The sequence below is a fragment of the Apteryx mantelli genome, chromosome 8 (assembly GCF_036417845.1).
Source record: "Apteryx mantelli isolate bAptMan1 chromosome 8, bAptMan1.hap1, whole genome shotgun sequence".
Lineage (NCBI taxonomy): Eukaryota > Metazoa > Chordata > Aves > Apterygiformes > Apterygidae > Apteryx > Apteryx mantelli.
The window spans coordinates 11,019,000-11,031,980 of record NC_089985.1 but is presented as its reverse complement, the minus strand read 5'-3'; the positions used below and the strand labels follow the sequence as shown (position 1 = coordinate 11,031,980).

Here is a 12,981-nt window from a genome sequence, read left to right as displayed (position 1 = left end):
ATAGCTGTGGACAATGGCTTGAAAAGCATATTGGTTGCTGACAAATGAGGTTGACAGTTTTTTTGATTTATTTTAGCTAGAGATTTTTTTTTTTTTTAAACCAGAAGTACTTCAAGCTGTGTAGCTTTGGCAGTTGCTGCATATTCAGTGTGGGTGGATGGAACTGAGAAGTTGCATCTGTGCTAACAAGCATTTTGGGATTGCGTTAAAAATTAAACTCATTAAACTCATGTACTGGAAACTGAAGCTCTGTCAGCTCACCTGGGGAGCTCTGCCCACTGAATGTCCTCCAAAAGGTAAGCAGTAGTGTTGCCTGTTTCAAGCACTTGCAAAAATCGTTGCATGGGCCTCAAGTCATGATATCAACTCAAATTTGGGCTGTTAGTTTAACTTTCTTTGACTCCCAAGATTAGAAATCAGCAAGTTAGAGGGGAAAGTTTGGAAGAAGGAGTAGAATCTAACTAGAAAGGCTAAAAATAAACTTTAAAAAGCCAGGTGAGAAACAGATTAATGTGGTCATTGTTCCAGGTGCTGAGTCTAAGGAGAGAACCTAATAATGTAGTACTTCTAGTGAGAGTTAATTATGTCACTTGGAAAGCAACTTGGACATATCTGTCATGTTAACTCAAAGGTGTGATCAGTCACTGCTTCATGTCTGCAAAATAATCTCTTACTAGTTAGACTTTGTTAGTATAGATATTTCCAGCTTGCTTAGGGGTTGACTGAGGCATGATTTTTCAAGTAGTCTTTTTGCAAGAGCTCACTGCAAATGTTTGTCTTCCTCAACCCCCTACCCCACCTAACACTGATTAAATACCTATGCATTTGATTTGCTTAGAAGTAGACAATATCTTGACTTTGAGCTAACCGGTATTAATAACTCTTCAGGAATTCTGTTGGAGTAAAGTGTAATCCACATTAAGCAACTTCTCCTTTCCCACAGTACTGATTAAAAAAAGTGCTAAATGACTTGCCATAAGCTGTCATAATGTTTGGCCAACCCACCTTTCCTGGAGAAGGACAGGGTGATCTAATCCTCCTTACCCTTCATACTGCAGATGTTTACTGGAACCTACCACAACTGAGGAAGAATGCCAAATAGACTTTTGATCTACATGTTCCCAGTTATCTTTGAAATCATTGAGTCCCTTCGTAGCACTCCCTTCCCTAGAACTATCGTTGTGGGAGTAGTTACTGTCTGTTATAGGCAGGATTCAGAGGAGCAAAGATTGGCGCTTCATCACCTCTGTACTCAATGGAAAGAGGTATGTAACAGAGCATCTAAAGCTGATGGTCTCTCTGCTTGTTTCTGGATACCAACAACTGCAAAGCTGTCTAGGTTTATAGCAACTGAACAAATCCTTAGTGATTAGGGTAGCTGACATTTTGATACAGTATTCAGGTTTTTTTAAGTAGGTTATATTTGTAGCTTGTCATTCTACAAGCCCTTTTTTATGTATTATTTTAATTATATTAATTAGTTTTCCTCCCATTGCAGAAAAGCTTTTTCCATTGCCTATTGTGCTGTTGGCTTTTGCTTCCTCACTCAAAGGCACATTCAAAGAAGTCAGAAAGGTACTTTGAGTTGCATCATTTTGCTAGCTGCCTTTATTCCATTGAGCCTCTTTTCCAGAGTTTTGAGGTGAAGAAATATTATATATAATGAGAGCTTTTTTAATGAGTTAGCAACTTATGTCCTGAATATGATCAGTACTTGATCTACTTCGAAATTCTCTCCTGAAACAGCAGTGCTACCAAATATTTCAGTAGAAGGTTCAGTAACTTATAGCCCATATAGTTGTAGAAGTTACCTATGTGCCTTGGATTCAACAAGGAACGAGCAAACATTTTGAAATGAGTACTTCGGAGCTTAAGCTTGATTTATTTCATTCTGGATTTTGTACCAAAAAGGTATTTCCAGAAATTCTCTCTTTACAAGAGGAATGTGGAGAAATTATAAATTGTTGCATTAGGTAGACATTGGGGAGAAATAGCATATGTATGTCAGTGGCATCTGAACAAGGAAACAGGCTAAGGACACCTCTAAATGTTCGATGGCATTAACAAAGGGCGAGGATAATTGGGACCAGTGAAAAGACAATTCCTTCGTTCAACTTCTGCGAGTTTGGGGGCAGAGGGGTTGGTTTTGTTTTTTAATCTTGCATAACTAACCTCATATAAAGTTCAGGTAGCCACAGACAAGGTCTTGAATTTTTCACACATTGGTATAACTATTTGAGATCAATTTGACTCCTTCCACCACTTAAATTCAGTGACACCAAATCTTGTCTTCACTTGGATTTTCTATCAAGCTAGGCAAAAGCATGTCTTCTAGATGAAGACCCACCACTTTAACCATGAAATAACTACAGGGAAGTACCTCATGCAGCAGTGTCCTAGGTTTCAGAGTAAATCTGTTCTTAAGAGAAGAGCTCTAGGGAGAGCTTTTAGGTTCTCATATAGTTTACTCTCCCTAACCAAAAGATCACTTTTATTGACCTTTTCTCTTTCAGAAATATTCTGATAATTGAGGCAAGAAGGTGCTATCACTTTAGCATAACTTCTTTTTTATATGATGTGGGCTGTTCACAATGCAGTTTTGTCACTGACTCTGAAGTCTCCTCCCATTTTGTCTCTCCCAGGCTGGGACCATAAATACAAGCCTATTCCTCACCCATCTCATTCTTGGTTTGGAACTGTATTTCTTGGCTTTACTCAGTGAGTTGTTTACAGTCCTTAAACCTTGCACCACTCTGTGGGAGGCCCAAAGACTAACTACGGATCTGTGCTTAGCTCAAGCAAACCACATTATTAAGAGTCTGGTTGCTCACAGGAGAGGAACACCTAGGAATGGCATTTAGTTAGGTTGCCTGTATTTTACTAAAGCCATATGTGAGTTATCTGAAAGCTTTTAATCTGATGTTTTTCGTGGCCACATGCATGTCAGCAAAGAGACTATGTGGTCTCTTTAGGTAAGGGCTCAAGTCTGCTAATAGGATAAAGAAAGTTCATAGTTCTGCCTCTGCGATACCACATAATTAGCAGCAACTTGCCCTGTTCAGCATTGGTTGGCTTTTTAGTACGGAGTAAGCTTGCCTCAAGTGTTTTTGGTTAGTAGGAAGTGCTGAGACTTGGCTTCAGCAACAAAGCTACTGTAGAAGTTGATACTATTCCAATCATGTCAGCAAAATAGGAAACTCGCTCACTGCTGTATTATCAATTTTGTTTCCTCATATTCATTAAGACAGAAATCCTCCCACTAACAAGCTGGTTGAAGTTCTTGAGGTCTAGTGTGTGAAGTGAGGTACGTTTTGAAGATGCAGTGGAAAATGCCAGTTATACTAACAGTGATTAGTTCTTGACTGTCTTCTTGTGCTTTAAGTTGACCAATGCCTATTCCTTGGTAGTCTTAAAGTCAAGCATATAAAATGAGTCTACATATGAAATAGCAACATGGATATTTATATTGATACTTAGTTAAAAACCTAAAGTGAAAATAAAGTGTAAGATGTGGCATGCGCAGGAGTCTTTGTGGCCTTGTATTCAAGCGTCCCTTTGTAAATAAGGGGCCTGTGAAAAAGCCAGAAGATAGAACCCAGTATATATACACCCTATGGTTTTTGGTTATCTCAGATCGAGACTGTGCAATAACCAGTATTTACCCTATAGCCCTTCCTTTGTCTCTCTTCCTTCCCTTGCCAAGCCAATCACTTTGGCTTATTGCCAACACCACCAATTCCCTTGCAGAGCTTAAATTTCTATTTACATGTTCTTTTGTTTGCTTAAGAGACATTGAGAGTTGGTTCGTAAATTCAAAATATAGCTTTTTTTTTTAGGAGCTCCCTGAGCTATACATTTCAGAGTAGTGTAGTCAGCAAGATTTCAGATGTTTACATTTAACTTTTTCCCACTGCTGGATGAACTAGAGAAATTTTTCCAAATGGAAGATTTAAATTGTGCAGGAAGGGTAAACGGTCTCAGGAAACCGCTTTGAACAGCACCATGGGGAACAGTCTTAAGACTTAAGGAAGAGCTGCTGTGCCTAAGAGGTGGGTTCTTCCACCGAGGAAGCTGGGTACACCGGAATTAAGAGTTTATATTGTGCCCTTACTGTGAAGGGAATAGGAACAGGAGGTTTATTGTGGTGGATGCAGGTGCCATCGTGATGGGCAAAAGGGAAAGTAACTATCTAGAAAAATTGCAAAAGAAATAACACTTATCTAAAAGTTAGGAAGAAAGCTGGATTTCTTTATTCTGCCTGAGTGGATTTGACAGGGACTTCCAAACAGCTACACGCTGAGCAGCGCAGCTGGAACGACATGGGGACGGCGCTGCCGTTTTACTGCGAAGGAAACTTGGAAAGATAGGCAAAGTGTTGCTCACAGCCACCCATTAGGCTTTGGCTGAGAATACTCTTCTGATAGAGGCTAAATACAATAGATTCAATAGATACATTTGCAAGTCACATTTTTAACCTAACCCAGCTTTCTGCTCATCCTTCTTTGTCCCAGGGATACTGGTTGCACATCTCTTGTATTTTAACTAATAAATAAGTTAGTCACTTTTTAAATTATTACAGTTAAGACTAATTTATTAACAAATCCATATGTAGCTTGCCATTTCTTGATTCCATTTCAGCCCCAACTCAAACTTGTTTGTCCCAAACCTCATCCACATTTTTTTCAGGCTATGCTGTCTTACAAATTCTGCTTATTCTTTCTGTATTAATGGAGATACTAAGGTTAGTTCAAATACCAGTGTATTTAAGAGTATTCAGTGTCCATAGGAGGGGAGAAAACAGTAAACTGTGAGAGACAAAAACCAAAGGGGAAGAAGAAGCAGCCCAGGAAGCTTGTAAGTAAAGGCAGGTTGGCCCCTAACAGGTTGCACATTGCAGGGCTCGCTTAAGCTTCATTTTGGAGGAGCAGGAGAGCAGATGACTCAGTTGTCAGAACTTCAGGAAGATGATGGCACATGGGGATCCCAGGATATTTTCTTTGGTTGTTTTTTCCACTTACATTAGGTGAATGCAGGGGGGATAAACTACAGCACAGGCCATATAGGGGAAAAATAACTCCTTGTCACTAGTTACCAGGGTGTCCACAGATTTATCTAGTGGGTTTTCAGTCTCATAACTTTATAAAACACACAAATTTGGAGCAAGCCAAGTCACTCGTTCCTTACCTTTAGTCTGTTCTGAGTCCTTATCACACGGTCCAGCTGCTTTTCTCACAGAAGAGCAGAGTTTCTCAGACTTAGAAATGCTGCTTTTCTTGCTGTGCTGCAGCAGCTTCCCTCCCCCCACAGAAGGCCAAACCTCTTGCTCCCCTTTGCCTGCCCCCCTTTTATACCTCTTGGTGGGCTCACCAGGCTCCCAGGTGTGAGCCATCCATGGGGATCGCTTGTTCTTTAACCCTTCCTTGCCCACATGTTAAGAGGGCCTCTCTGCTACAAATCATACAAGCTTTGCTAGAAAACAGGCTTTTCATCAAGCAAACCTTATGTTTTTGAGGGGTAATTTGATAGTGTTCTTTCAGAGAGCTCACCCAAATCTTACTAAAACAGCAAATTTGCAGCTCTGAATGGGCTTACTGTACTGTCCTTGCTTTCTATTTCTTTGTGAAATCCTAAAATGTTCAGGAGAGTTTACAACTTTAGTGCTTGTCCCTCTCTTTGACTTTTATTTTCATGAATGTTAGTTTCCTGTTGATTCATATAAATAGTGCTCCGGGAATGGTATGCGGAGTGGAAAATGAATCAATCTGGGCAGTCCCCTTAATGGATGATCTGTTTTGTAATTCGTACAAAGGAATTTCTCCAAGGAAACTGTTTGCTTTCTTCCAAACACTTTGTTGCCTAACTAACGGAACAAAACCCTCCGTCGTTATAGCTCATCTCAATATTGTTTCAACTTGCGCTCTGGTCCCCACATCCTCTGTTTGTGCAGAGTTCCCTGGGAAGCTCCACCCTTACTTCCAGCTAATAACCCAATTAATCTGCAGCTTGATTGTCCTCGTTTCTCCTTAGCGCTTGCTTTCTCGTTGGCTGCCAGTCTGGTGAGCAGCGACCGCGTGCACAGGGTGGCGTTTGTGCTGGCAGTGGCAGTCCAGGTCGTCTCGTGGCAAGCAGCCTCTTTGGCTTGCCGTGAAGCCCAGCATGATCGTGGGGACGGTCCTGCTCCAGTCCAGCAGCTACGGCAAAGAGGAGGGCAGGCTGCTCGGCTGCCTTGGTGCTGAAGCCTCTAAGCCTGGTGTGTCGGGGTTCGCAGGTATGATGCTCAGGGGCGTTATGCTGTGCCAGCCCTTTCCTGTATTGCTCTGGGTGCTTAGAGGAGGACGTGGGTCTTTTCAAGTCTCTTTTTGTCTTGTAGTACAAGACCAGCCAAGGAAGGGTGAGTGTGTGGGCTTTTGACCAGTTTTGAGGATTATTGAAATGCTTCATTTTTGTGAGCAGTTACACAGCTGGTATTTCAGAAAAACCACTTCAACACTTGATGTGATTCTGAAACTTAAGGCTTAGTATGTACTAGACTGTCCTCCTGTTGGCTCTTGGACACGAGACTGGTAATTGTAGGCTTGGCGGCGCGGGGTGGGGGATGCAACATCCCTTGCATGCTGGCTGAATAGGAAAAGCGTTCATGTCCGGAAAGAAGCATATTGTATTGTGGGAATAAAGAAAAGGAAGGAGCTGGATGAAGCATAACCTCCTTGCTTGATCATGTATTACTTGTACAATACACCAGGATGTAAGCTTTCCGTTGTACAGGAAAGGAAAGTAGTAATATACAATTTATGGTTAGGCTTTAAAAAGTGCTGATATAGAACAGAACTTTCCACCTCACTTCCTTACTCTTGGTGTGAACTGAGCTTACAAAATATTCACTCAGAGGGGTATTATTTGTCACACAATTTGGTTACGCGAATGTTTCCTTAATGAGGTCTATGCAGTTATCGTATTTAACTAGTCTTTCTTATCCTTCCTTACATGTTGGACCGTTTAGATCCCCACCTGTGTTGAACAGCATAGGTTATTACCTAATAATAGGTGCTTTCATACTCTGGTAAATCCCCAGTTTAACAGATATTGGGTAAATCTTGCTGTTATCTAAGAAGTGTCTGAGTCACTCTAAAAATGAGAGTGAAGGAAGTTAGTGAGATGTGAGGTCTTAAGAGTATTTGATTTTTAGGTGAGTACTGTAGCTAAGTGATTAAAAGTCCTCATCAAACACTAACTTCTTTTGGCTTTTTTTTTGTACACCGCGTGGGTGTTAGGAACACGTGCCAGCCCCCCAGGCATTCCCCGGGAAGTGGTGGTAGTCCCACATCTGCTCTGAATCCTGGCTGGCAGCTCGGCTCAGCACCGCAAACGGTTTCATGTGGGCAGCGCTGCTCGGTGCCGAGCAGCAGGTGGCCGTTCTGCCAGCCCTGCCGTGGCCGCCGTGCCCGCGGCCGAGCTGCCTGCGGGCCTTGCTGCAGCGGCTCGGTGGCTGGGCCGAAGCTGGGCTGCTTCGGGCTTTACCTGGCGAGTCCGTGGGGGCCGAGCGCTTAACCGCGCGCTCTGGTAGCTCGAGTGAGGGTTGGATGCTCAGTTCTCGCTCGAAAAAGAAACTGAAAAAAATGCACTGTGACTGTAAAATAAAACAAATGCATGTGTTTTTGCTTAAAGCCTTTGGCATTCCAGCAGATGTATAATTGGAAGTAAGTTACTTGAACAGGATTAAGGTATTACGGACCTGAAAGGTCAGGATATTCACTGAAAGCCCTGCGTACTTCTGTGTTCGCTCCTTAGAGCTAGCGCAGATCAAAGTCAGATTTTGTGTACAGCACGCTTGCTGAGTGATTTTGCTTAAGCCACTGAAACACTCTCTCTAACACAAGGCGCTATAGGAGTGTGAAGAATGTATTATTTAATTCATATGTATTTTTTACTCCATAAAGACAGCTGGATTTAGGAGTTGGTGTTCTTTTCTGTTGCCACCTAGGCAGTTCCTAATGCTTAATAACTTGACATGTTTATGCACCCCCCCAAAAAAAACTACTGCTATGTTCGCAGCAGGGCTCTAATGTAGAAAGCTGGGAAGGCATTGGGATTTCCTCTTCTCCATGATAGTGCCACTTTTCTTATGCTCTTTATCTGATGGGTTAGTATGTTGTAAAACTAATTGCAATTGATAGTTAGGAACAAGAAGCATATGTTAATATTGCACCTGCAGCCAGTGAAATAACAGAGGTGAAATTTTGGTAGCTTAGTGTCTATACACTCCTGTTCTTGCTAGGAGAACCTTGGTAGGGTGGTACTTTGGCAAGGGGAGGGAGTTAAGCTATTAAGTAATTGCAAGATTAGCAGGTTATGCAAGCAGCGTAACTTGGAACGATTACCAGAAATGCAGTCCAAAGCCACTTAGCTGCACGTTTAAAAACAGAACACACCTGAACCATTTACTTTCTTGTGTACATATAAGAAAGTCAAAAAATTGAATGTAGATTCTGGTTAACCCCCTGCGTTCTGGTTTTCCAGGCTTGAGCTTGGTCATATGACACGGATTTGGCATATGTTTGCCTACTACTTGGCATAGGCCTCTTCCTCTTCTGTGTCTCACTGACTTCCCAGTTTTCACATCCTGCATTGCATTTAAGCTCTTTGCTCTCTTTGGAAGCGCCGTGTAGGCCAGCTCTCGCTCACGCGTGTACCTGTGTGAGAGTGGGGATGGGGGCAGTTTGGTGGTCTGCTTAAAAACATCCTGTGCCTGACTTCTCTGCCCCTCAGAATTGTGCCAAAGCAATGATTTAAAATCAAAGAAATCCTCAGACTTTTTAAAGGGGACTTTTTATGTTTGGTACATTTTAATTGAGTCTGTGTACGGTATAGTTCTGCAAGTTCAACAAGAGGACTTGGAAATGCACAGCGGGGCAGGAACTTGTCAGTTGTGCCATCGGAGGAAATATTTGTATTCTTGCACTTTCCTTTATTTGCCCCCCTTGAGCAGCCCACGTATATGAAGCTACATAATCTCTCTTTCTCGTCTTAATATTGAATTTTATTCTGCTTCATGTTCCTGGAAAACCTCTTTGTGGATTAGAAAGCTATGATGGTCTTAGCATTTTTTTTCTAACTCCAGCACTTACGTGAAGTGTTCGTTCATGTTTGCTTTTTACTGCAGTTCTCTCCTAAACCTGGTGTATTTAGGTTATTTTTATCATCACAGGAACTTTGGGGATTTTTTTCCTTGGTCTACAAAACAAGCTCAAGCCTGGTCCCTTTGAAAACCACTGGTCTGAGATGTCCAGATGTGGTGTTGCCTCTCCCTAAAGGGCATACTGTGCAGTAGGAGCTTCGCTCTGCTCTGCACTGGATTTCGATTTATTTACAATTGTACACAAAGTGATTTCCTCATCTGTTCTTTCTTTAGAGGCCCTGCACCGCCCCTATGGTTGTGATGTTGAACCCCAGGCACTGAACGAAGCCATCAGATGGAGCTCCAAGGAGAACCTGCTTGGAGCCACTGAGAGCGATCCCAATCTCTTTGTTGCACTTTACGATTTTGTAGCAAGCGGTGACAACACACTCAGTATCACCAAAGGTAAGGGCTCCGAATCGCCGAGCAGCCAGCAGGCTGTAAACACAGCAGCACGAAACAGCAAGTTGAATCCTCTTACAGTGGTTCTGCTGGAAAGGAGAGGAATGAATGCAGCTGGAGATAACGCTTTAGACCGCTGATGGCAAGCGTGCGCTCTCTGTCACTTGTGTTAGAGGGACACCTGCCGGGCAGTTCTCCTAGTACAGCGAGGGCTTTGTGTAACGTTGCTTAACAATCCAGCCAGCTATTGCTGTTACTATCCTAAGCTCCCCAAATCGCCTGCCCTGTGAGACCCTTGCTTTGGGGAGGGGGAGAGAAGAACCTTTACATTATTGGTGATAACAGAACTCGCCACTCTCTCAACTAGAGCAAAATCAAGAATTTTAAGAGCTACCCAGAGATTTTTCTATCTCTGTTGAGTATGTATATCAGAATACACCCTGTTGCACAACTGTTTTAAATCAAATGCCATTTAAGGCTTCAAGATGGAGGCAATCCTCAGCCCTCCAAAAAAAAAAAAAAAAGTCTTTCTGGTCTAAAAATCTGAACCATGGGAAGCTTTTGAATTGATCATCCAAACTGCAGTAAATTAGGAAACAGTATCTTAAATCGTTCTGTTATCTGAAACTTTACTTTTTAAATATTTTAAATAGAGCAATGCAATTATGATTTCACTGCCGCGGATTTTTATTGTTTGGCTACAAACGTAGGCTTAGTCAGCTGGTTGTGAGTGTCTGTCTTAATGAGACCCAATAGATTATTTTGCTTTTCTTCTTTCTGGTCATAGGTGAGAAGTTGCGAGTCCTGGGTTATAACCAGAACGGTGAATGGAGCGAGGTACGTTCTAAGAATGGGCAGGGCTGGGTACCAAGCAACTACATCACACCAGTGAACAGCCTGGAAAAGCATTCGTGGTATCATGGGCCAGTGTCACGCAGTGCAGCCGAGTATCTGTTGAGCAGTCTCATCAACGGCAGCTTCCTGGTTCGTGAAAGCGAGAGCAGCCCGGGGCAGCTATCCATCTCGCTCAGGTACGAAGGACGTGTTTACCACTACAGGATCAATACCACCTCAGATGGAAAGGTAAGGTTCTCTGGACAACACTGTGGGGAAAGGAAATAAGGACATTAATTAAGAGGTGGTGCAGATTCCTGAGCAGCAGACTGCGTTAGTTAAGGGAGGGATGTGCGTGAGAGAAAACAGGCCTACTGGCTTTTATTAATAAAAGAAAGGAACATCTCTCTTTATGCTGTATTTCTTAACTCCTAGAACACCGCTTTGGAAGAAGTGCAGACAGTATTTATCCTGGTTGAGAGCGTAGCTGAGGAGCAAAGCAGTTGTTTGATGCAGTGATATCTTTCCACTGGTCCAGGTGGAACAAGCAGAGCTTTGTTAAATCAACATTTTTAGCCTTGATCAATCACATAACAGTATGTTGGGTTAAGGAATGCAGAGACTGGACTTAACCTTTGGCTACAAGAATTCCAGTTTCTAGTCCTGTAAAGCATGAGGCAGGAGACAGCACTGCTCTTGAGTGATAGCCCTCCCTCATTTCCAGCTGCCGTCTGCTGGTAAAAATCCCATAGATTGAATATTCATTTGCCCAAACTGAACAACTACTACTTTAAATAATATTTCTCATACTATTTTTTTAACCCATTACAACTGTACCTGTCTTCCGCTGTTATTGAAAGCTTCCAGCAGCCTTCTTTTAAGTAGATTCCTGGTTCTTTCTCAACAGGTCTATGTGACAGCAGAAAGCCGTTTCAGCACCCTAGCAGAACTGGTGCATCATCACTCAACAGTAGCAGATGGACTGGTGACAACTTTGCATTACCCAGCACCCAAGTGCAATAAGCCCACTGTCTATGGAGTGTCCCCCATCCACGACAAGTGGGAGATGGAGCGAACTGATATCACCATGAAGCATAAACTTGGGGGAGGGCAGTATGGCGAAGTGTATGTTGGCGTCTGGAAGAAATATAATCTCACGGTTGCTGTGAAAACATTAAAGGTAAATTTACAGATTGTTTTGTACCAGTTATTCTGCCATCATTCATATTCAGGCATAAAGGAATTGTAATGTGTTCTCAGTTCTACCACCTAATGATACAAATATCTGATCTGTATGAAATCCATGCTTGATGGATGTAGAACATCATGTATGTATGTAGATGTATGTAGAACAAAGTTAGTGTATAAAACTTGCCACTGTGCATGTGGCTTGGAAACAATTTTGATATTTTTGGCCCTGCAAGCTCCTGCAGGAGCTGCATGTCCAAGTCTGATCTGTAGAAATGGTTACCAAGTCCACTTCTCTTCCCTCAGAAGAGATGTGGAGGTTTCTAAGATGCCAAAGGTGATGGAAGCATCATCTACAAGCTTTTCCCTACTCCTGCAAAAATTCAGCTTCTCCATTTATATTTCTTATCAAAGCCTTCTGTTTGTTTCAACATAATAGCTGCAATTCTAGGTACCTCCTACCTAAGGGAGCTTTGAAACTTAATTTTTATAGCTGGGCAGTGGAACTAAGTCAGTGACCCTGAGAGTTTTCCTCTCACCAGCCACGCTGTTCTGGTAGCCACAGTAGCTACCAAACAAGAAAGCATAGCACTTTCTGGGTACTGCATATCTGTTGCCTGGCCACGCTGCAGGCTGGCCAGCCAGCTTTTCAGGTGTGTTATATTCCTTTTTTGCTTTGGTAAAAGCCAAAATAGCAAAATGGACATGAGGATACTATCATTTATATTCAGCTAGAATACGTGGTGTTAAACAGACCTTGGTCATAAAGATAAATTTTCTTGTCTTTTGTCTCCCTGTTCATCTAGGAAGATACCATGGAGGTGGAAGAGTTCTTGAAAGAAGCTGCTGTAATGAAGGAAATCAAACACCCAAACCTAGTGCAGTTATTAGGTTAGTGAAATAGCTTGAGCTTTCTGTTCTTACTTCTGGTTTCTGTTAAAATTCTGGTTTCTATTATTTCTATTATTTCTATTCTTACTACTGGTTTCTATTAAAACGAAATCTGTCTAAAAGCAATGGCAGATATTCTGTATTTGTATAACTTTTTTTTTTTTAATCATGTCAGGTTATGGGGTGATGCTTTTTACAACTTACTCCTTTATATAGTGTTGGAGCTAAGATACACTAATTTTAAGCAAAATGTCAAATAGCAACTTATAAGCTAATAAACAAGTTCATTGTTGAGGCCTGACGATGCAATAAACAAGTTCATTGTTGAGGCCTGACGATGCAATATATACAAGTTTGCAATGTCAGCCTCCTGTTAGTATAAACCCTTTGCTTTAGCTGTGTTCCAGGAGTCAGTTATCAGTTAAGAGTCTGATTCCTTTTCTGCTTAGTTAAATGAGCCTTTCAAAATTATTTTCAGTCATTGTATTAAT

The 12,981-nt window shown here is 42.0% G+C and overlaps 1 protein-coding gene across 1 annotated transcript in view; it reads left to right on the top strand.

Moving 5' to 3' along the window:
* ABL2 (ABL proto-oncogene 2, non-receptor tyrosine kinase) overlaps positions 1-12,981 on the top strand; it is a 45,422-nt gene that overhangs the window by 23,676 nt on the left and 8,765 nt on the right. The window contains exons 2-5 of the mRNA XM_067300632.1: positions 9,410-9,580; positions 10,365-10,660; positions 11,319-11,591; positions 12,406-12,490. Coding sequence (XP_067156733.1) covers positions 9,410-9,580; positions 10,365-10,660; positions 11,319-11,591; positions 12,406-12,490 — 825 coding nt within the window. The remainder of the gene's footprint in view (positions 1-9,409; positions 9,581-10,364; positions 10,661-11,318; positions 11,592-12,405; positions 12,491-12,981) is intronic.